Source organism: Callospermophilus lateralis, chromosome 16 (genome assembly GCF_048772815.1).
Source record: "Callospermophilus lateralis isolate mCalLat2 chromosome 16, mCalLat2.hap1, whole genome shotgun sequence".
Lineage (NCBI taxonomy): Eukaryota > Metazoa > Chordata > Mammalia > Rodentia > Sciuridae > Callospermophilus > Callospermophilus lateralis.
The window spans coordinates 62624260-62648336 of NC_135320.1; the positions used below are offsets into that span (position 1 = coordinate 62624260).

The window sequence follows — 24077 nt, forward strand, 5'->3', positions numbered from 1 at the left end:
TCTACAGGATGGGAGCAAATCCTTACCACCTACATCTCAGAGCATTAATCTTCAGGATATATGAAAAACTCAAAAAACTTACCCAAAAAACCCCCAAATAACCTAATAAATAAATGGGCAAAGGAATTAAATAGACACTTCACAGAAGAAATAATGATTGGTCAACAAATATGTTAAGTAATGTTCAATATCTCTATCAATTAGAGAAATGCAAATTAAAACTACACTAAGATTCCATCTCACTCCAGTCAGAATGGCAATTATTAAGAATATAACTAACAATAAATGTTGGCAAGGATGTGAGGGGGGAAAAGGTTCACTCATACATTGCTGGAGGGACTGCAAATTGGTGCAACCACTCAGGAAAGCAGTCTGGGAATCCCTCAGAAAACTTGGAATGGAATCACCATTTGACCCAGCTATTCCACTCCTTGGCATATACCCAAAGGACTTAAAAATCAGCATAGTACAGTGACACAGCCACATCAGTGTTTACTGCAGCCCAATTCACAATAGCTAAGCCTCCCAACCTAGATGCCCTTCAACAGATGAATGGATACAAAAAAAAATGTGATGCATATACACAATGGAATGTTACTCAGCCATAAAGAAGAATGAAATTATGGCACTTGCCAGTAAATGGATGGAACTGGAGACTATCATGCTAAGTGAAATAAGCCAATCCCAAAAAACTAAAGGTCAAATGTTACTCTGATATGCTGATGCTTACACACAATAAGGGGGAGGGGAAGGAAGAACAAAAGTTCATTGGATTAGACAAAGGGGAATTAAGGGAAAGCAGATGAGAATAGGAGAGAAAACAAATTTTTAAAAAATCTGGTTTGTGGCATTTTGTTATAGTGCCACTAGGACTATTACAGAATTTTAAGTGTGCTGCCAATACACTTTTGAAAGTAATGAATATAAGATGAGTGTAGGCTGGGGGCCTTCATCTGCTTTACTCTCGAATCTAGATAAATATTTCTCTTAATACAGCCAATTCTTTTTGCAACCATATCACATAATTCCAGGTTGCATCAAAAAAAAAAATTCAATGAAAAGCCTTAATCTCCAGCATTGTATATTCCATGGTTAGTTCTTTAATCTTAAAAAAAGAGTAAGCTCTACATGTTTCTAGTTAGTTTCATCAGTAAATTCATCCTGTTATTTCCAGCCATTGAGATCTTTTTTGTAAACCAACAATTTTTCAAATTTAATTTTTTTAGATGTTGATGGACCTTTATTTTGTTCATTTATTTATATACAGTACTGAGAATTGAACCCAGTGCCTCACACATGCTAGGCAAGCGCTCTACCACTGAGCTACAACCCCAGCCCCATAAACCAACAATTTAAATGCCCTGTTCAACTTCATATTACACAGAAGTGCGGATGGTATATCATCAGTGTGCAACTAAATAATTTAAAAAACAGTGTTTCAAGCAAGACTGAAGACAGAATCTCTACTACAGAGGATTCCCACATCCATTATTACCCACCACTCTCTGCCAAATATAATTCAAATAATATAAATGATGTACCTACATCGTTGTTCTTCATCCAGTAGGAATTTTAAGTCTCTTATGCTTTCAGAGATTCCAGTTATTAATGAACTTTTGTCAAATACAGTCTAATGACCTCATTAAAGAAAGCAAAATATCTATATGCCAAAAGCCACATTGATTATAGCTGTACTGAAATCTCAGACTTGCTTATAATGGAACAGTCTACAAATTGACACAGTCATGTAAGAATGGAGAAATATGCTTTCTTTTCTCTTTTAAGAATTCAGACCAAATTCTAGTGTCTACAATATTCACTGCTGACGTTTATAATGATGCAGAGTCGTGAGAGGCAGAATCTAAAGAAGAAATTTTGTTTGGTGTCCTCCAGTTAGGAAGGCAAGGGTCTTATAATTTGAATGCGAAAAATTGTCAATAAGAATTCATATGTAAGCAGCTACTATATGCCATGTGCTTTACAGATGTTCACACTGTGGTTTGTACAGTGTGCACAGTGCTTAGGGTCCTCCACTCAGTACCGTCACCTGCTTTACCACACTTCATGAGAGGTTCTCCACTTTTGAAAAGGGTTAGTTTCCAAAGTCAAAGGCTTAAGGCATCAAGAAAGGTCTCTTCCATTAGTGGATAGTTTTTTTAAATAGAAATTTGAATCTTCCTTTCTATGAAACATCTTCAAAAGTAGAATAAATCACATCCTTTAAAAAAAAAAAAGACCAGCTTCAAGTCTTAGAACCTTGTCCCTGCTTTTTTCCCCTCTTCCTCAGATCAGCCTCTCCCATTTCTTCAAATCTTTCTACATTCAATGAAACTTGAGTGTTTCATGTACAGAAGACTGCCAAACCCTTTAGAACAGTAATTATTCACTTGAAACACTTTCAAGGTCATGTTGAGATTGCTCATAGTACTGCAAAGAACTAATTCTCTTTACTTCTGCAAAGGAAAGTAAATTATACCAAATTCATAATTCTGGATAATCAATCCTCAAGGGTAGTTTTCAAACTCTAGATCAATTTTCAAGATAATTCAAGGAAGATCTTTTATGATCAACAGGATTCAGTCAAGAATCATATCAACCATAACAAGATTTTTTGGCCACCAGAAGTGGTAAAAAGGCTTCCCCAGCCCAACAAATTAGCCTCAGCCCACTAAGAGTGTTTCTGGGAACCACCACTGTCCACTTAGAGCCCAGTGGTTTTTCAAATCACTTAGTCTCCTTACTCCAAAAAAGTTTCTCTACCAAACACAGCCAGGGGAAGGAGGGTGGCCACATAATAGCTAACATCAGTAGAAAAAAGGCTGTGGGTAGAATAGCTCTAGTTTCTCTAAAATAATTAGAAGGTGTCCAGATGGATGGATAAACAAAATTTTCATCTAGTTTTCGCATTCCAATTCACCCAGCCTACAGCTAGCGGTTCCTTAGCACCTCCTCATATCTGCTAAGAGTGCAGAATACCTAAGAGTTCTCTAAAATAGTCTATAAATCGGACCCTTAAACACACACATATACTCTAAAACATCAAAAATGAACTGTCAAAATTAGAGTTTTTAACAGTGTTCTTACACCTACAAGAACTACCCATAGGACCTGACAAGTCTGAGAAAAAGACTGCCTTCGTGCCTATCTAGGTATAGAAACCCAGGAGTCCCAGGAGAAATTCTTCCCAATTAACTGGGCCATCAAGCATCTCTCCCTCAGGGAAGAGACTTCAAAAACCATCTGTGGCAGTGAAATAGCTGAAAAGAATAAATATCACAGTTACCCCAAATAGTTCTATTTGGGAGGATAGACATAGGCTGTGTCTTTGGTTAATATGATTAACCCTACTGTGATTCAACTAAACATCATAGAGAGAGCAGATTGGGTTTGCCATCTGAACCAATGGGTCCAAGTAAATCTTCCAAGTCTTACAGAGGAAAAAACAAGAGTGATTAACTCAATGGGCAAGTTAGTAATGACATAGATAGCACACATCCTCCAATGTTAAAAATTCAACTTCTGAGTACCACAAAGAGCCATTTGAACACAGCATGAGAGGGGAATTAACAATGAGGGACCAAAGGATTTTTAAATCCCAAGTCAGACTTTATTATATAAGGGGGGAAGTGACTTTTTTGAAAAAATCTAAAATTTTGATTTTCAAATAAGATCAGACAATGTTCACCATTATTTAAAGACTATAATAAGAAAGATCCATGGAAAGAAAGGGGTCTGTCCATAAAGATTAAAGAATTTGGCAAACAATTTTCCAATTGAGCTTATTTGGCAACATGTGGAATCATTTGGGTAACTCCAAACTGCCAATTGCTTACATTTTTAGGCATGCACTTAATGGAAAACATTTAAAAACCGTGGATTTCCCAAAGTGGGTATACATGCTGGAGTCTACCTGCAGACTAACAAAATCTCCAGCTTTAATATCTGCCTTGCTGGTATTAAAAATGGTTAAGTTTGCCTTTTGGTGAGGTCTCGTCAAAAAGAGATTAGGAGCCAATCCAAAAATGCTTAGGGAGACTAAAATCTCTCTTGATCTGTCCCCTTCCTCCTCTGTAATGACATTGCTATGATCACAATATGAATGGAGGGAGCAGAGCAGGTTTGCCACCCCAATCAAGGAGCCAGAGCAAAGCACAAATCCTGCGGCACAGCGGAGAACAATGCAGGAGGGAAAGAATGCAAAGTGTGCCCTCTGTCGGTCCATGCATTTTAATTGCTGAGGTGGTTGGTTGGCAATTTGTACCAAGCACCAAAACAAGGGGACCAAAGCCATCATGGTACAAAAATTCTAAAATGCACTGATATAGGAGCAAGGATCTAGCAAAAGCCCACTGGCCAGGAGAGGGGCAAGCCCTGGTTCTCACCATTCTGTGAAGTGGCAGCATAGTGCCTCAAGTCACATCACAGCCACCTCTGCAAGACATCAGCTGAAAACTTTCAACAGCTATTTCTATCTCTACATTAACTATTTTGTTTTTGAGATAAAACTTTTCAGACAGCCCAATTTGTAATAATGCCCCTTATACGCTATATTTATGTTGTACTTTGTCTTTTTAAGGGGATGGAAAAGAGAATTTAACAACTATTGTCTTTGAGGAAGAGACTACTGGCTGAGCAATTTTTACTGAAATAAATCTTGAGACACTACACCTGGCAAATGGCTGAAAACCCCACAAAGAAAACAAGCTTTTAGGAAACAAGACCTATGCCAACTTGAAGCAGCTGCTTGGCATCATGCTACTTAAGCAAGTCTACTTGCTATTTCATTAATCAATGTTTCTTAACCTGATGAAGAGGAACTCTGAGCTACTTTGAGACTTTAGGGAAAACTCCAGATCTTCCCCTGGAAAAAAAAAAAAGCAGAAAATATTTTGCTTCTAATTTCAGAAGACTCATTAAAACCCTGACCCCACCTATGAGCCGCAGATTAAAAACTCCTGCTCAAAAGAGATGTGCTGAGCAGGATAACTTTCATTTTATAAGTGTTCTTTTTATCCTTTAATTGTTGATAAAAATTGAAAGGTTTTTAAATAAATTACAAAGGTTTTTCTCCAAACTAGAGAAAAGCTACCTCTACTTTCTCTATAGAGTAAAAAGAATATTTAATAGTTTTTCCCTGACCTTTATTGATTGTACTGATATACATGTAGACACCTAAAACGCTTATGCACATACTGTATAAGCACACATGTAAGTACCTACGTAAGCACAAGTGCATGTATACACATATCTGCTTGCTCTGGCTCTTGAAGTACTAGAAATAAAAGAGGTTCCTATAATTCATGCACAAGAATGATAAAAATATTTACCATAAAACTTATGCAAATTTTTACCAAAACATACTATGATCCTATCCCTCAATAACTTCACCTCTCAGCCTTCAATTTTTTAAATATCAGCTACTTTATTAACTTATTTATGAGTTGTAGGAAGTTCTAAGAATCAAAATCTGTGGTCTAAAGAACTTTTAAATGGATTCAAAGGTGACTTTTCTTTTGAAGATGTTTATATTGAAAATATACCATATACAGAAAAAGTTGGGAAATTTAGAAGTTTGGATTCCAGTTCTCTCTTCCACTTACCTATCAGTTTTCAAACTCAAGCCTCAGCTTGGTAAATAGCTCACCTTCCTTGAAAGTCCAAGAGGCTCTACCTGCTTCCCAAGGGTAGTGAAATTCTAGTGTTCTAGAAGGCACTGAACAACTAGGTAGTTGCTTCATCCTATACAAGAACTTGTCTAAAATACATACTGTGTCTCTTGAGGTATGTCCTCATAACTGTAATACACTGAAGTCATAAATGTAAGAATAAAGATTAAATTTCTCTTGCAGTAACTTAACCATATAAATGTAAATGCCTTCAAGAAGGCAAATACCACTTTCTTTCAATTTCCCCTAAATGATTTTTATATTCATATGGATCAAAGTGGTTGGGGATGCCAAGTCCCTTACTGTCCCTTTCTCTAGAAAAAAAATGCATTTAAAAATATAGTTATCCCTCTCCCATACATTTCCCTTCTGTACCCTAAATCACCTGCCACTTAGGCTACTCTGTCATGCAAACAGCCAATGGGATGTCAGTACACAATCAGGTACGAGATATAATGCTCTATGAATTTCTGAAATTATCAGAAGAGACTTCAGAATGGGAGTTGGGCTAGGAATGCTTTTAGACTTCAATGTTTTGTTTTTCTAATGATCTAAAGAGCAGCAAATGAGATTGCACCTCTTATTTAAGTATTCAAACTTTTGTACAACTATGTACAAAGCTCAAATTGGGGGAAAAACACATTTTTCATTAAGTCAAAATTAACAGAATATCACAAAATTGCCTAATTACACTTTTTGTTCAACTCTGACTTGTACAGGAAGTACCCTATTAGGCCCAGTTTGAGGAGTGCAATGAAGAACATGCCACTGTTTTGCCCTAGAGAAGCTCAAGATTGAATGAGATATTTCATGAAAATCAGAATAAAGAGGAAAATAAGAGTCCCTTAAGACTAGCACAAGAAGCTAAGGAATCATGAGGGAATGATTGATGTGAGCTTTAGAAAGGCAGACAGGCAATTCCAGAAAGGCTTCCTGGAGGCACTGACATTTTGGCTGGGCACTAAAACATGCTCAGCCATACAAAATGAAATAGCCTGGTATAGTTTAAGGAGACTGAACTTTTTGCAACCCTGCAGGCACTGAGTAGGCTGCAGAGAGATGGTGGGAACATTGACAGCCCCGTGAAAGAGGTTGGCACTCATGTGTGGTCAACATGGAGGTCTAGAAATTTGAGGTTTATCAGCAGAAAAGTAACCCAATCCTTTCTATGATTGAGAACAATTCCATGTGACAGCATTCTAACAGAGAGCAAGGAAGATATAGAGGCTGGGAAAGGAGGAATCTGTGAGAACTGCGCTAGGAAATACCTTTGGGAATGGAAAAGATGGGATGAATATAAACACTAATATAGTTCCGGCTACAATGAGCTGATTTTTAAAAAGCCACAGAAAAGTCCAATACAGCAGGGAGACTTCCTTCCGTGAGTAGAAATAGGGAACATAGCAGAGGGACAGAGCTCAGAGAAGCAAAGAGGAAAACACGAGTTGTCAAGTTTGAGCATGAAGTATCGATTTATACAGCAGTAGTCAGGAAATCAGTATAACATGAAGCTTCAAAAATGTTGAGTGGCTGGGATTATGGCTCAGCGGTAGAGCACTCCCCTAGCACGGGCGGGACCTGGGTTTGATCCTCAGCACCACATAAAAATAAAGGCTTTGTGTTGTGTCCATCTACACCTGAAAAATAAATATTAAAAAAAAATGTTGAGGATGCAGTGGAAGACCCTGCACAGAAGAACAGGGATGGGTTTTTAAAGAAATCCCTCAAGGAAAAAAAAAATACAAGGTGAAATATCACCCAGCAAACAGTGTGTGTCACCATCCAAAAGGAAGAGAGCTTCCTGATAGAGCTGTGATAAATCATCTCCCGGGAAACCAACACCAGAGGACTGTGATGATGGATGTGGCCAGAGCAGACAACGAGGCAGGAATGGATCACGGATGACCATTTATATACCCCTGTCACAAATCTCTGTGCCCTCTACTTAGTTCTGCTGTGAACCTAAAGTGACTCAAAAAAATGATTATTTAAACTTTAAGAAAACTACTTCAGGAAAAGGTTGGAGGTAGAAGCCAAAGCCTAACAGACTGAAGAGTGAATTAATACAACAGGATTATCAAGAGAAGGGGACAAGATGGCAGGCAGGGCCAGGAGGGGGGAGTCCAGAATGCTAAGTCAGAGAGGCAGCATGGCCTTGGAACAGAGAGAGGTCTGGAGGAGAGGACAGGCGGAAGGCAGACCCTGGAAAGAGGGGAAGCGCACTCACCTTTCCCGTCTCATGCCCTCCCCCAGCCATCCTTCATCCTAAGGACAGATCAAAATGAAAGGATGGAAAACATGAGTGAAAATGCTGTTTAGTTCTGAAACCCAAACCTCCACCATCATCCCATCCCACCCACACCCTCATATACACATGTGTGTATAGACACTTATATACCTTCCCGACTATATATCATTACATATATGCTTTAGTATTAACACTCTCCATATTTATTCCAGCTGAAAATATAAGAATTTATAAACATAGGTGGCCACATTTGCTATTGAGGAAAAAATAATGAACCTCATGATATCCTGAAAGCTATAAAAATTCAAAACCTTATATTCACCCCAAAGCTTACGGCTTTCTTTTAGCATACTGATTCTCAAATATTACATTGAAAGATCTGTCATCTATTTCCTGGATATGAGATGGATAAGAGTACCTATTTCCAGCAGTTGGAGGGATTGTATAAAGATAGTCAGTTGAAAGGAAAGAAGTAAAAGTAGGGCTGGGACTCAGTGGTAGAGCACTCACCTAGCTCATGTGAGGGCCTGAGTTCGATCCACAGCACCACATATAAATAAACAAAATAAGGGTATTGTGTCCACCTACAACTAAAATAATATTAAGTAAAAAGTAGCCTACTTAATCCATAAACTGGCCAGATTCTGGATAAATGAAGAGGAGGTTTTGCATCAAGGAATCAAAAGTATTATGTCCAACTTGTGATTGTTGCAAATATTGGATTCTATTCAGACTTGATTTTAAGAGCAGATAAAGTAAGCCAGAATTAAATGGAGGCTAGGCAAACATCACCTATTCTGAATCACTTCCAAATTTCAGTGGCAAAATAAGATGTTGGTGTGAGCACAGCAACTTCCTGACCTCCCTGTATTGGTAAGACACTGGCCAGAAAAACTGATGCAATTGTGCTGGAAGCAAAGCCAGTCAATTAAAAAACAAGAAAAAAAGAACATGTTTATGTTGCAAAATTAAACAATCACATCAGCTTTTCTGAAATACTCTGGAACTCAAAAAAGTAAGCATGCATGCAAAATGTATTTTGAAGCATTTCCATTTAAGTGTAGGTTAATACGTTCCATGTGCCACTTTATATTATGAAAGAATAGGAGAAATAAACTATTAAAAAGTACTTGTAAAAAAATAAATATCCCCAAATCTCTTCATCAACTTTTTAAAAAGACAAACACAAATTAATTCAGCCTATACAATTTAAGAAAAAGTATTTATCTTTTTTGTCCCAACCTCATTTGCCAGAAGCACAGCACAATGTTTGTGGTAAACACTTCATTATCATGTAAGAAGTCAAATATAATTTTGCAAAAATGAGATGTTATAGAGGAAGGAGATGATGACGCTTCAGTCAGTATAGAAAAGACTACAGAAGTCAACTCCTGCCACACCACGCCCCCTACCATCAGTCCACCAGAAACACCAGTTGTATGTCTAGAAGGCTTGCTGCTTTCAAAGAGTTTTAAAGAAGTTTGTATTAAGTCCCTGGTCAAAATATGGAAAGGATTTAAGATTAAGTCTTCATAAGCCAAGCTCAAAAAATTCCAAGGAATCATAACAAAGTTATGATTTGTCTCTCCACTTTCAGTAATTCAGCCTGAAATGTAGCTTACAATCATTCCAGAAAATATAATCAAATAACCTCATTTGTCATACAAATAAATCATAAGAGGTCCATAAGACAGATATAGTAGGGGTTCACAGTAGCTAATAATGACTGTGCATTGAAGTGGGATAAAAGGGCCAATGAATATTAACATTGTTACCATGTAGACCAAACATAAGTTGTCAATCAGATTTCCAAAATGTTGGTATGTGTCTTTCTTCCACAAAGATATTCATTCTCAGTATTGTGTTTGTGCCTAATTTATAGGAAAAAAAAAAAAAAAGGAAAGAGTATTCCAGCTGGGCCCCATTAGGGACTATCAAACACATTTTCTGATTTTGCTTCAAATATGGAGAAGAAAAATGCAGAAGGAGATTAGCAGAGTTGTTCATGATGGTCTCCCCCATACAAAATTTTGTCCGAAAGTATAGAAAGTTCTACATTCTATTTTCTCAATCCTCTGGCTGTATTCTGAAATAAAACAGAGTTAAATGATACATTTGCGCTCTATTCCAGACTGGATGCAATTGATTTTAACTGACTAAATTATCTGATCTCTGCCAAGAATTTTATTTCATTAAGAAAATGATATTATGGAGCATCTGAGATCATAGAGCAGACTAAACATAATGCCAAAGGAGTTCTGAGAATGCTCCACAGTGAAGGTTTGATTATTTGCAGATGGAATATGAAAAAAGAAGAAGAAAAAAAAAAAAAGAGGTCCCAGGGGAAGCCTAACCAATCCTGGTACCACTGCCGCCTACACAGGAACACAAGCCAAGAAAACAACTGGTCTTCCAAGCTACAACACCTTTTCTAAAAAGTAGTAATCACTTTCCTTCCTAGAAAGTAATATTTAACTGCCACTATACAAAACAAAGGAGAAAAGGGAAATGTTGGCACCACAATAAGCTCTAGCATGTCAACTGTCACAGCTGACATGATTTGGCTAGTAGTCAGGCATTCACCAAGAAACTAATTTAAATCAATCTCCTTTGGGAAAGCCAATTGTTTGGTATGCACAACAATTGGTGTAGGATCAATCAGTGGACATGAGATCAATTAAAACCAGCTTAAGTTTGTGAAGAGGGGCAATTCACACAACTTGAGTTAGATCTCTATTCATTTCAATACCCTCACAATGCAGTCCTTAAGCTTCCCTGCAAAGCAGAAAAGCTACTATCACCCTGCACTGTCTAGCCAGCCCTTTAAGTAGTTCCACTTTTAATTAAAAACACAGTACACCCTTTGTTGGCACAGATAGTGTGGTCACTTTTAAGGACCGCAGTTATTTTAGCTCGAAACTTGGGATTTGGGAAAGGACATCTGTTGGGGGTGGGGGGGGTGACATACTTTGATAGAATTTTCCTTTTCTTTTACAACCTTATTAATTTATATGTACTTAAAACATTCAAAGTTTATGCAATGGAAAGGTCAGTTTGGCCACAGTTAATATTGCACACTTTGGAACTGGGTTTCTAAATGTCAGCGCCTGGGGAAGTGGATAGTAGCTGCTACATGAAATTTTGCTAAGGCAAGCTTTGAAGGAAATGGGTTCTGCCACAGGCAGAACCTTAGAGATGGCCCTGTGGAGAAACATGCAGTATCGCTTCTGGCCGCAGGAGTGCTGTAATGTCATTCTCCAAAGAACAGCATCGACAGCATCACTGCATTAAGTTCACTAAAACAACGTGCTTGATCCTTCTCCACTCAAACACAATGGGACAGGCAGGGTAGATCAGAAAGCCATCACTGAATAGTAAAGAATTTGTTCAAGGGTTTTAGATATTTCTATATTTTACAAACCTTAAGCACTTTAGTTTTTCAACTTAAAAGCTTCAGCTTTTAAAGTTGGGGGGAGGACCTCTCTAAACAATTTTGACTGCAGTATAGCCAAAAATTCCAGCTTTGCCAAATAATATCCCGAAGGAAAATACTGAGGTGTGGAAGGACACAAAGAGGGGCTTTTCAAAGTCATATCAAACTCTTGTGGCCTGTAGAAAGAAATTCCTCCCTTGTATTTTTAGATAGAAAATGCTTATTTTTAGAAATTGCCCTAAAGTCAGAACTGAAAGAGATGTGGGGGTGGGTGTATGTATCCTTAATGTCCACAGATACATGTCAGCAATGGAAATTGGTAGCTGGAGAAGTCTCACACCAGTCATACTCAGCTCTGACCTGGGGTGGGTCAACCTTCAGCTCTTCCAATGGTGAGAACTGCTTAATGATATCCTAAAAAAATACCCATCAAAAATAAGACTTGAAAAGGGCTCTCCAAAAATCTCAATGTAGGGCCGAAGGTTCCATAAAATGAATTATAAACAAATCACATCACAGGTCGAGATGTTTATATCACGGGGGTGGGGGGGTGGTGTCAAGATCTACGACTCTCAACAAATTCTAACAGCACCAAAGTCTGAACTGCTGGAAGGAGACAAATAGTTCTCACCAGGTAGGTGCCTGCAAAGGACTTCTGCACACATTCCCTGAGCGCATAATTCAAGGGATGTATGGCGGTTCATGTTTAAATCCCCCGGGAAGACTTAATTGTGCCTAGCTGCACATACCCTAAAATGCAGTTAGATGAGCTGCAGGCCCAGCAAGACTGCAAGACCGAAATAAGCGCACAATAGATCTGTAGGAAAACTAGTTAATTCTCCAAAACCTTCCTTGAGGTTTGCCTCCGCGTTCCTTGCTGCTCCCACAAGTGATGGAGAGGGAGCTAGCGGGTAAAAAGCCGCAAGTGAATTTCGTTGTGCACAGAAACCCTACTCCGAAATTGCTGCTTTTGAGGAAAACAAATGGAGAAGCAAAGTGGGGCCTATTTTTTAAAAACATCACGCTGCAGGCAAACACTCTAGAAAGCCAACGCAGGAGTAGCTGGTTCATTCAGAAAGTTCTCATTTTCGTCTCAGGTTCCCGAAAAAAGAGAGCAACGGTGCCCTTTTCCTGGAAACGCAGGTTCTTCAGCTCAACTTGACAGAAACTCTTACCCAGCTCTTCAACACCCCCACCCCAACTCTCATGCGTTAGGCCAGGTCCAAGCAATTGGGGCAGGGATTTGGGGGCACGAAGATAGAGAAAAATGGGATTTAGGGAAGATATTAAGAGGACCAAAAGAGAGCAAGCAAGAAAAATGGATCCCAAATAAGAAATGAGACCCAAGAAAGAGTCCCGGAGTGGAGGCGCGGGAACGACCCGGCGTGTGAACCGCACGACTTAAGAGCTGAGCGCTCTGGAGACGCCGGGCTCACCGGGCTCGCAGCGCGTCTCATTCTGGCTCACCGCACCCACCGGGGACAGAAGAGACCGGTATTCTGCAGCCCTCGGGGCCGCAAAAGAAAAGAGAGGTGGTCCGCAAGAGCTGGGGTGGGGAAAGCACCGTCTTGCCCATTTGAGCCCCCGAAGCCCAGTGGTGGGCGAGCGCCTGGACACCCCCGCCCACGCGGGACCCCACGCACCTTCAGCTGAGAGGGACCCACCTCGCTTACTGCGTCTCCATCGATTGCCTTGGCAGTGGCTGTAATCCATACAGTTCAGAAGGATGAGGGCAAAAGAGAAGAGGCGAAACTGCATCTGGACGGTCGGGCGGAGGAGAGACGCCTCTCAAAGTAGGGGAACTGAAAGGTTCATCCAAAGAGAAGGCGCCGGCTGCGCTGCTGGGGACGACGCAGAGGAAGGGTTGCCACTAGCCCCCGGGCTGCACTGGTCAATTCGGCGCGATCAGCATCTCTTCTACCATGAACCTGAGAGACGAGGAGCGAGAAACAGAGTGGATGGAAGACTGCGAGAATCCCGGCCAGGCAGCTGCGCCTTCGCGCGTCCCAATTTAAAGAAGGGAGGGAAGGAGGAAGCAAACCCAATGCCTGGCACGAGCCACGGAGCAGCCTATTGCAGAGCGTTAACAGCTGCAGACGACTTGGAGAGGAATTACAATCAGTGAATTAGTAACCTCTGCCGACCTAAGGGCTCCGACCCGGGGTAAAAGTGCGGACGCTCAGGGGAATGAAAAACGCTCTAAAAGCACTGAGAGCGCAGAGTTAAAAGAACATTCTTGGGCCCTTTAGGCTCCACGGTGGGGTACTCAAGCGCTGCGGCAGCGAGGTGTGGGTTGCCTACCGTGCGCACATATGTCTCGGGAGGCAAGGGGTGCCTAGGCGCGCCGTTCCATCCCGAGCTCGGGAAGCGAGCCGCTTGGTTAGCACGTGGGCTCGAGAAAAGTTTGCCAACACCCGCCTAGAGCTCCTGGCCGCTCTGGGATTCCGGTCCCCGAGGCAGGGTCGGCACAAGCTGAGGGTCCTCCGGCCGCGGCGCCTGGCAGGAACGCGGCGGGGCAGGCGTTTCCGCAGCCACTAAGATGCTGCGTCTCCACCCGCGAGTGCGATCCCAGAGCCAGGGGTGCTTCGGCTTTCGGCGTTTCTATTCAATTGTGCTGCTTCTCGGGCTCTCTCCACGGTCACTTCCCAGCTAAGGTTTCTCCCTGACCAGCCCGTGAGAGACTAGAACACTCTCGGGAGGCCGAAGGGATGTGGCGAGCGCACTTTCCAATGGAGGTGCAGACCGACCAAGGCTCGGGATGCCTCTATAAGTAGGTGGTGGCATCTAAATCCAGGCTGCCTCAGCGTTCCTGGGTCCTAAAGCCAGAAACTCTTGGGTTTCCCTGAGGTCCTAAAGAGAGCTGACCGCCTGTAAGGAGCCTAACGCCAGGAGAAACCCTTGCCGAGCTTTTCAAGAGGAGATGGCCAATGTGAACAGCAGCTCGGGTCACAGGCGCCCCCTGACCTTGCTTTGCGCGAGAGACAAGCGATTCACGCCCAATTCGTCCTCTCTAGCGCTCTGGGATCTGTTCCAACCTTAGCGCCAACCTTCCTGCAGGGGGATCTGAGGAGGGACTGATGCCTTCTACACTTTCCTTCCCAAGCTTCAGGCCAGGACCGCTGCTACTGACAAGCAAAATTTAAACTTGAGCCACATTCCGCAGGAAGCCACACCTCTGCCACTTTTAAATTTACATCTTGGCTTTGTTTTATAGGAAGAGCTGAAAGCAGACTTCAGATCTGAAAGCAAGACTGAAATCAAAATGTACAGTTTAGGAAGTGAGATGAGTTTTTCTAATAGCTTTCCCTTGTCCTCAGAACTGATGTTTCTTGACTTTGCTTTTCCTGCTGGAAATTTCATAAAAATGTGTGATACCTTGTCTGCAGTACTTATGAAACTGGGACCCTGATTTTTTTTTTTTTTAAGAAAAATTCACTTTCTATTGGTGTTTCTCATTCTTAGTTCCCCTCCCTCCTCCCATTTTGAAACTTTCCTGAATTAAACTTCCAGGTGTCTTGGGTTTGAGGGAATACTCTACTCAACAAGGTTTTACATTAAATACACATGCTTCTACCCTATTTCTTGCTGGTGAAATCTCCTGTCCTGCACTCAATACTGTAGGGAAGAATGTATTTGTCCCTTAGGCAAAAGATAAGAATTTATGCTGCTAAACATGGCAGTATGGATGTCTCTATAGACATGCTCACAGGTAATATATTATTATGGTAGCATTTTATTTAAATTATTAAAAAGTTTCAGAAGATACTCAGAAATTTGAGCCAAGGCAATCATAAAAAAAAAAATAACATCAAACTACTCATGTTTGTTAACTATTCCATTATACCTGCCTATCGTGCTAGGAATTCCAATATTATGCCCTTTATGCATGCCTGAGAACACTCAAGTGAATCTGAGATGAGATCATTGGTCCCACTTCATAGATAAGAAAATCCAGCCCTGAGACTGGCCCACAGGGCATGAACAGAGTTGACAAAACACATTGCAGAAACAGCGAATCTGTTTCTTGGCTTTCTAAGTCTTTGATTTTTATCATAGAATTTGGAAGCAATTGGAAACATTTCAACTTTGGGAGTGGTGCCGCATTCAGCATAATGACTTGATATTCTACTGAGTCTCTCCAGTATCATAAGTACCACTTTCTCCGCCATATACTCACATGCATGTAGCAGATGTATTGCACTTATAAAGGAGTAAAATCCATGGAAGTTTACCTAGCATGTCCTGAGTTCAATCCCTGCTACCATATGTAAATAAATAAATCCTGGAGGTTGGGCCGGCGGTCATGACAGAAAAAAATCTCTAAATAAGCTCCCTGCCTTCCTGAATAGTATGAGGCCCATTTGGCATCAATGGCCGTGAGTGTCCTTTCAAATGCCTAAAGAAAAATAAGCACAAACCCAAGCAGTTTTAGCTCCACCATTTACCACCAGGATTACTTTGAGCAGCTCTCTGGATCTCAGTTTCCTTGGTAGTATTTTCAGGAAGTCAGGCCAAGGTCACTTTCATCTCTATCATGCTCTGGCTTAAAATCAATTTTCCATTTTCTGTTGAGATGTTTACTATGGGATCTGACCAATGTGAGGACAAACTCATTATCTCTTTGTAGAAAAAGAGACATCCTTGTTAAATTACAGACCTCTTTCAACCTTATCCCTGTAAAGATAACTTTCCATAATTTTTATCCTTTGGGTGGCACAGTTGGCATTTTTAAAACCAGAGATACTTTTCAGTTTAGTGAACTTCCAGATTAAGTTCATGAAAAAGAATTGTAACAACCCCACTTCTGTAAAAATATGCTCTCACTTCTGGTTTCTCTTTACCCTCACCATTCTCTTCACTGAACTTCAAAACTGCCATGCTTAGTTAGTGGGAAATTTAAAGTCTAATGCTAAATCTCTGGGGCTAATTTGTTGATAATGCAGGGAAGGGTTTTTTTTTGGGGGGGGGGAGTTGTTGTTGTTTTGGGTTTTTTTTTTTTTTTTCATTTTTTTCCATTCACTGAATATTTTTTTCTGATTTCAAGAACCCAGGAATGTTCTTGCTACTCAAAAATACAACCCCAGTGGATCCTAAACTATCATTAACTTTAATCCCATATCTCTGCTTCCTTTCATTTCCAAATTCTGTGTTGTCATTGAGGCTCACAGCTTACAGATTCTACATTTCAGAGTCTCAATGAACTTTTTCTTCAAACTAAATTTATATTGTGTTTCATTAAACTAGGTTTGTAAATAGACATGTGCCAGTGTCTGTGTACAGAGAAGCATACTGATGATATTTAAGATGTAGACTGCATATCATTCTTAGGCAAAAGAGAAGGTTAACAGAGGCCTGGAGTAGGGAAAGATGTAGAGACTAGAGGCAAGTTTTGTATTTTGCTCTTTTAAGTTTGAATTCATTCAGATAGCTTAAAATCAATTTTTACAAAAGGATATCTATGGAAAAGGCTCTCATACCTCTCTCCCCCAGGTAGTGAGTTCTCCTTAGAGATAAGTTATTCTTGTATAACCTACCAGGTTCTGAGTAGACTTCAAGAGATATTTTGTGTTTATTAAGCAAATATATATGTGAAGATAAATGCGTTCGTGTGTGTGTACATCCACTTGTAATATATTCTTTCCATTTTTTATGTAACAGTATTAGTTGAATACTTTATTCGCTGATCAGCATCTTGTTTCTTCAATGTACTTTACAGTTCATTGAACATCAGTTCATAGAGAATGTCCTATTCTTTTTATACATTGTAAATCTTTTCATTGTCTGGCTATGTTGAGCCAGCTGCCTACTGATAGACAGTCATATTGTTTTCATTCTTTTTCTGTTATAAGCAAAGTTTTAATTAACTCTCATAGATCATTTTATAAATTACTTCAAGTAGAAAAGTTGGATCAAACAGCTAGACATACGTGTGTGGTTTGTTGTATGTTTTCTACAAATTGTTTCCTGGGGACGGGGGAGTCTATCACACTAGCCAATATTTTTTTGACTTTTGATACTTGTAAACAAAAAGTGGTATCTCAGCATATTTTCACATGGGATATTTTTCCCTTTAAATGCCTCTACTATGCATTAGTCACTTACATTGCTTTTACATGAACTCTCTGAACATATCATTTGATGCTTTTTCTATTGTGTTCCTGGTCATTTAGTTTTGCTTTTTTAGAGTATGAACATAACAATATATATTATGTTGTGAGATTTGAGTTACAAATACTTTTCAAACTTTATCATTTGTCTTTTATATTTGTTTCTAATGTATACTAATATATAGAATAATTTTAAATATTTTTACATAATGAAATTTGTCAATCTTTTATAAATTCAGAAAGGTTGTGCTTGAAAAAGCTCTTCCACATGCCATTCTCTTTAAATTTCCATTTTGGAGTCTGCTAACACTTACTTTCAATATAAAGAACCTCAGAAAGTTAATGATTTTTATGACTGAGCAATGAGAGCTAAAGATAGATTAAAATTTTTCTGAATATTTAAACATTTAGGTTCACAGATTTGGTTGATTTTGGCATTGATTCTTGTTTTCATTAGCTAATTGATTTAGAGTTCTCTTATCTTTTATGTTATCAGATATTCATATTTTCAAATTCAAATTTTCCCACAATCTTTTTATTCATTGTTGATATTTGTTCGTGTTGTATATTCTCTTGTAAGCCAGAATTTATCCTTTAATTGCTTTGGAATAAATTATGGCATTTTTTGCTATTATGTCAATATTAACTGTATAAGTTTTTTTTCCTTTAAATATAAACAAATGTCTCTTTTGCTAGTTGCCTATGTTAGCACATGTTCATTTATTATATTTTGTATGAAGTAATAAATCAATATGAAGGATCTTCACCAAGGTCAGGACCAGTCCTTATCCAAGCTAATTTGTTGTTTTTAAAAAGCGTATCATAATCACTTATTTAACATTTGAAAAATGTGTAAATATTTGACTGCTCCAAATGTTAATACTGTTCTGCCACTTGAAAACTCTCTGTACACTGATGTGATAAGGCCTATTTCTTGATTTGTTCTCCATCCCATGGAAGAAATCCAGGAGGCAGTTTTGTTGACTTCAAAGGCCGTCCAAATCAGACCAGTTTAACAGAGAAAACTCAAGATTTGACCTAATGTTTTAGAATCATTTCCCTTACATAATCCTTTATGTCCTAAGCTTTTTTGAACTACACTAATTTGTGTCATTACCATTTTTTTTCATGTAAAAGTGGTTGCTAGAAGGAAGCATTACTATACTACATTAAAGAGAGATACCAAAGATTCTCTGTTTCTAAAGAATTAGGCTCAGTCCCCATTAATATAAATAGAATGTGTGTTTTCACTGTGTTTACCACACTGAATTAGCTATGCTTATTGAGATAAACATAATTGCTAATAATAAGAGATAAACATAATCCCTAAGACCAGGAAATATCCTCCCCGGAATTTTTTTTTTCCCCACTGGTATCCAAAATAGCTATACCTTTCTAAACATTTGATTTGGTTTTTAAGTTATGATTATAATGAACTGTGCTACTGTTCAGGAGCACATCTGTGGCTTACCATCAACAAGTGTATAAGACTTTATAACTGGCATTTTATTTATTGGTTTCATTTCTTCATATTTTTACCCGTATTTTCCCTTTACCATATTTTTCTCACTTATTTTCAGTATATTTTACTTTGCAATGTCATATGCATCTCATTTTAACCTTGGAACAATACAGAAAAGATTTTTTAATGTCTGTTTTTTTAGTTATGAATAACCCTTTATTTTTATTTATTCATTTATATGCAGTTTTGAGAATGGAACCCAGTGCCTCACACATGCTAGGCAAGCCACAACCCCAGCCCCTAGAAAACATTTTTAACAATAAAATATATATCATTTTTTATACACACACTCACACAGAAAGTTCAGAGAATAAATATTGGGGTTCTTCTAGTTGGGGAAATAAACATGCAGTGGTTTGGGGATCAACTGGGCCTACTGGGAGATAGACCCAAGCTAACCAAACCAAAAACTTCATTAATCACTCAATTTTATAGGTCTCTATTCTTCTGGACCACAATTTTGGGTGTCAAGAAATTAATGTCAGTTTAGAGTTAGTATCTTTTATTCCCCCAGAGTCTGGTAATTTCCCCTTCCCAGAAATATAGTTATCTGAGTAAATGGCCCTAGGTCTTGAAGGCCAGGAAAAATATTTAGAGTGAGGACACTTTTCCAGAGCCTTGACCTCTTCATGCAAGAGATTCTGGGGCCATGAACTGGCTCAATTCTGAGATTGGCAAAGGAGTTGTGACTCTCTATTGTGATGATTTGAGTTATACTTGTAAGCCAGACCAAAAGTTTTTCTGTTATACAAATCAAGTATGACATAGTTGGCTGCCCAAATTGTAACTACCAGTTGTAACCATATTACTAGTTGCAAAAGCACAGACTATAATATAAATATTTCTTCCTTGATTTGATATGAATATCAAATATCAATGTTTTATTTCCTATCCTCTACTAGCTCACATAAGAAATATGAACTGTACTTAATCTTATATCTCAGTATTTAAACTAAAGAATATGAAATAGTGAGTGTGATTCAACTAAAACAATGAATATTACCCCAAGATGAAAAGGGCATTTGAGACTCAGTGTGTCCGCTTTGGGAAGAAGGTCAATATGTTTTTCTGTGGATAGGTGTTCCATGTTCCATAGAAGCACAAATTCACTTTTGTCTTTATTCAGAAATTAAATGTGGTTATCAGGTGCATATTAGATCCAAAATTGTCAACAGATGGACTGTTGTGGCTTGTAGTGTATCATCTGGGTTAAGCTGGAAACTATATTTCCCACACCTCCAGTTGTACGATGGATTTGGAGTGAGAGCTGGCTGAAAGAGGGATTTAGATGAGATTTTGGAGATGGACAGAAATAGAACAGTGGTTAAGACTTTCTGAAAAACTTTCACAGTAAGATGCAATGAGGGACAGAAGCTGAAGTCCACCAAGGGAACAGCTTAAACTCTCCCTTTGGTTATACATCCAGCTCTTCTTCCTGACTGGTGGTCCTGCTGACCTACAGAGACCCCAAGCCTGCTACTCTGGACTGCAGTATAGTCAGGAGCTTTCTGTTGCCCTCTCCATAAAATCCTCTGTGGCTCTCACACTGTGGTGGTGACAAAAAAAATGGTTCTCAGATATATTAGCAACTCTCCTGATTCTCTTTTTTCCTTTCCAGAATTTCACTTCCTAGCTCCTCTCAGAACTGTGTAAGACCTAATTCCTGTAATAAATTCCTTATCCACAACATCCAGTGACTCTATCCCCCAGATCTAACCATGACTGATACAAGTATTTTTTTATTGATTTCCCATTTAAAAAAATAAAAACTTACTTCCTTTTGTCCCTTCTTTCCCCCTGCACACCATCCTTCCATCCTTCAAATATAGTTTGATCAATATTAAGTACTTGAATCATTATGACTAAGTATGTTATTCAGAGCTGAGTCACATAGTCAGCTGTGAGTACAGTTACTTTCCTGTACAACTTTTATTTTCTCTGCAATTATTATAATCTTGTTCTTCTCAGCAGAATTTCCTGTGCCCACCATGAATTCAACCTAGCTTCTCTCCTGGCCATCTGAATCACCCCTTGATATATTCATTCACACCAAATAGGCCATTGATTCATCTTCCTGAAGTCCCTACTGAAGGTTCCAGTGTGCTTCAGCTGAACAGTATGTCCCCTCACCATCTTCCTGGAGAGTTCCTTTCCTGCTTATCTCTGGTGAATTTGTCTCATGTCTTTCTCTTTCTTGGTCCATTTTGGTATAGGTCATTTTCTAAGAATTTCCTGAAGATTTTTATAAAGGGCAAATGTTTTGACACTTTGCATGTATAAAAATGTTTCTATTCTATCCTCACAAGTGACTGTTTGCCTGGATGTAACATTCTAGATTAAAAACCATCATCATTTAGTATTTAGAATTTTGAAGTATTTAGTATTGTCTTTTATTTTCAGGAGGCCAAGGCCATTCTAATTGCTGATCCTTATTTATGTTCCTATTGAAGATCATTCCCAAAAGCTTACCAGTCTGAAATTTCACTGGTGTGAATCTTTTTTTTCACTGAATTTTCTGGAAGCTACATAGGCTTTTAAACTTGCAAATGTATGTCCTATTTATTTATTTAGGCAGAGCTGGGGATTGAATCCAGGGCCTTATGCATGCCAGGCAAACACTCTACCAACTGAGCCCACTGGAAATATTCTTGTTATTTTATGGATGTTATCCCCTCTTCATTTTCTCTCCCTTTTATGGATGTTGTCCCCCTTCATTTTCTTTCCCTTTTTTGGAACACCTATATTCAAATATAAGATGTCCAAGAGTGGTCCTCTAATTCTTCTACATTTTCTTCCTTATTTTCATCTCTGTCATTTTTTCCCCTCTACTTTCTGAAGTATTCCCTTAGCTTCATCTCTCAAGTCTTCTAATGAGTTTTCCATTGCTCTTCTCATTTTTTTTTTAATTTCCAAGAGATCACTTTTTCTTTTTAATTTTTTCTTTGTATATAGTCTTCTTTTTTTTTTTTCCAAATAGCTCTTCCCTATGTTTGGTCTTTATTTTTCATCTTTGTGGATTTTCTTTGTAATTGGTAAGTTGGAGATATTTGCTTTTATTTAAAAGTGAAAGATAAAAAAATTGATTAAAAGCTCTCAGCAACTGATGCTTATTTTTCAATTTGAGTTTACCTTATAGTAAAAATAGACCATACATAAAATGATTGAGCCATCTATGGAGGGAATCAAGACAGAATTTATTTAATTATTTTTTACTAGAGTTAATCATATTTTCTAAAGAAAAGTTTGTCAATATTCGACCAAGCAGGGAACTACTAAAGGAAGAGGGAGGGTGGGGGTGGACAGTTGTTGTCCTTTCTCTTATTCTTTCTTTTCTTGTAGACTTTCCCACTTTTTTGGGGAAAAAATTGTTTGAATTTGGATTTCAGTTTGGTTTCAGGAGAGAGCAAAATTACAGGTATAGAAGTTTGTAATTTGTCTTCATGTTTTTCAGTAATACTTATTAAAGTCCTTTATAATGACTCTGTTATGGGTGCTGAAGATGCACTGGTGAAAAGAGGAGATAAGATCTTTGCCTTTATGGGAATTTCATTTCAACTGGAAAAAAGGTAAACAATAATGAATAAATAAATAAAAATAGGATACTGTCTTTGTTTTTCAAAAGTTTATTTTATTTTAGTACTTTTTATTTTGATGAGATTTTTAAAACTCCCAAATACCCTTTCCAAGTAGCACCAATTAATTAAATTTTACTTCGTTTGCTTTATCATTTACTTTATCACTACAGTTAGATTTTTTACAACGAATTGACAAGTTTTAAACATCATCTGTTACTCCTAAATACTTCAGTATATACTTCCCAACAATACCATCTACTCACATAACCTCAATATGTCAGAATTAGTATATTTAACATTGATAAAATATTATCTAATCCAGTCTATATTCAAATTTTCTCAGCTGTCAAAAATGTCTAATAAGTTATAAACTACTTGTTCCTCAAACCAAGAGTGTATCCAGAATTATATACTACATTTAGTTATTAAGCTTTATTGTCCCCTTTAGTCTATTTTTTGTCATTAATGGCCTTGATATTTTGGAAGAACACAGTGTCTTAGTTTTCATCACTGTGACCAAAATACCCAAAAAGAACAACTTAGAGGAGGAAAGGTGTATTTTGTCTCATAGTTGCAGAGGTTTAATCTGTGGTCTGCTGAGCCTACTGCCCTAGGCCCAAGATTAGGTAGACTATCATGGTAGAAGGGCTTGGCTGAAGAAGCAGAGAGAGAGAGAAGGAGAAAGAGGCTGCAGGAAAGATGAACCCTTCCAGGAGATGCCCCCAATGACCCACTTCCTCTAGCCACAACCCAATTGCCTACAGTTACACCCCAGTTAGTCTTTCGGAACTAGGATGGACTGATTAGGTTACCGCTCTCATTAGCCAATCATTTCACCTCTGAACATTGCTAAATTAACCCAGGAGTTTTGGGTTAACACCACATATCGAAAGCCTTACACAGTTACAATAATATGGTAAGCAAAGAAGGTGAAGGTTTATATTGGCAAAGTAGATTACAATTAGATTTTAAGTGAACTGAACTTCCATGGTAACAACTATGAACTTTATTGTCAATGCACTAAGAATTTTTTCTATACATATAAGTAGGAAGTGTAACAGATTCAGTTCTACCCAAATAAGATAGTTACATTGACAAAACTGAGAATACATTGGAGGGAAACCAATTAAGAGTTTGGTTGTACAATAAATGTTGGCAAAAATGTGGGGGAAATGGTACACTCATATATTGCTGGGGGAACTACAAATTGGTGCAACCACTAAGAAAATTTGAAATGGAACCACCATTTGATCCAGTCATCCCACTCCTTGGTTTATACCCAAAGGACTTAATCATACTACAGTGACACAGCCACATCAATGTTTATAGCAGCTTAATTCTCAATAGCTAAACCACAGAACCAACTGAGGTGCCCTTCAACAGATGAATGGATAAAGAAACTGTGGTATGTATACACAATAGACTATTACTCAGCCTTAAAGAAGAATGAAATTATGGCATTTGCTGGTAAATGAATGGACCTGGAGAATATTATGCTAACCAAAATAAGCCAATCCCAAAAAACC

At 38.5% G+C, this 24077-nt stretch overlaps 1 protein-coding gene across 3 annotated transcripts in view; it reads right to left on the reverse strand.

Annotated features, from left to right (window-relative positions):
* Rspo2 (R-spondin 2) overlaps positions 1-13105 on the reverse strand; it is a 132196-nt gene extending 119091 nt beyond the window's left edge. For 2 of the 3 annotated variants that reach the window (XM_076836252.1, XM_076836251.1), the window contains exon 1: positions 13012-13105. In XM_076836252.1, the coding sequence (XP_076692367.1) occupies positions 13012-13105 (94 nt within the window). Of the gene's footprint in view, positions 1-12990 lie in introns of all 3 variants that reach the window. The other variant, XM_076836250.1, reaches the window with a different exon arrangement.
* Positions 13106-24077: the final 10972 nt, after the last annotated feature.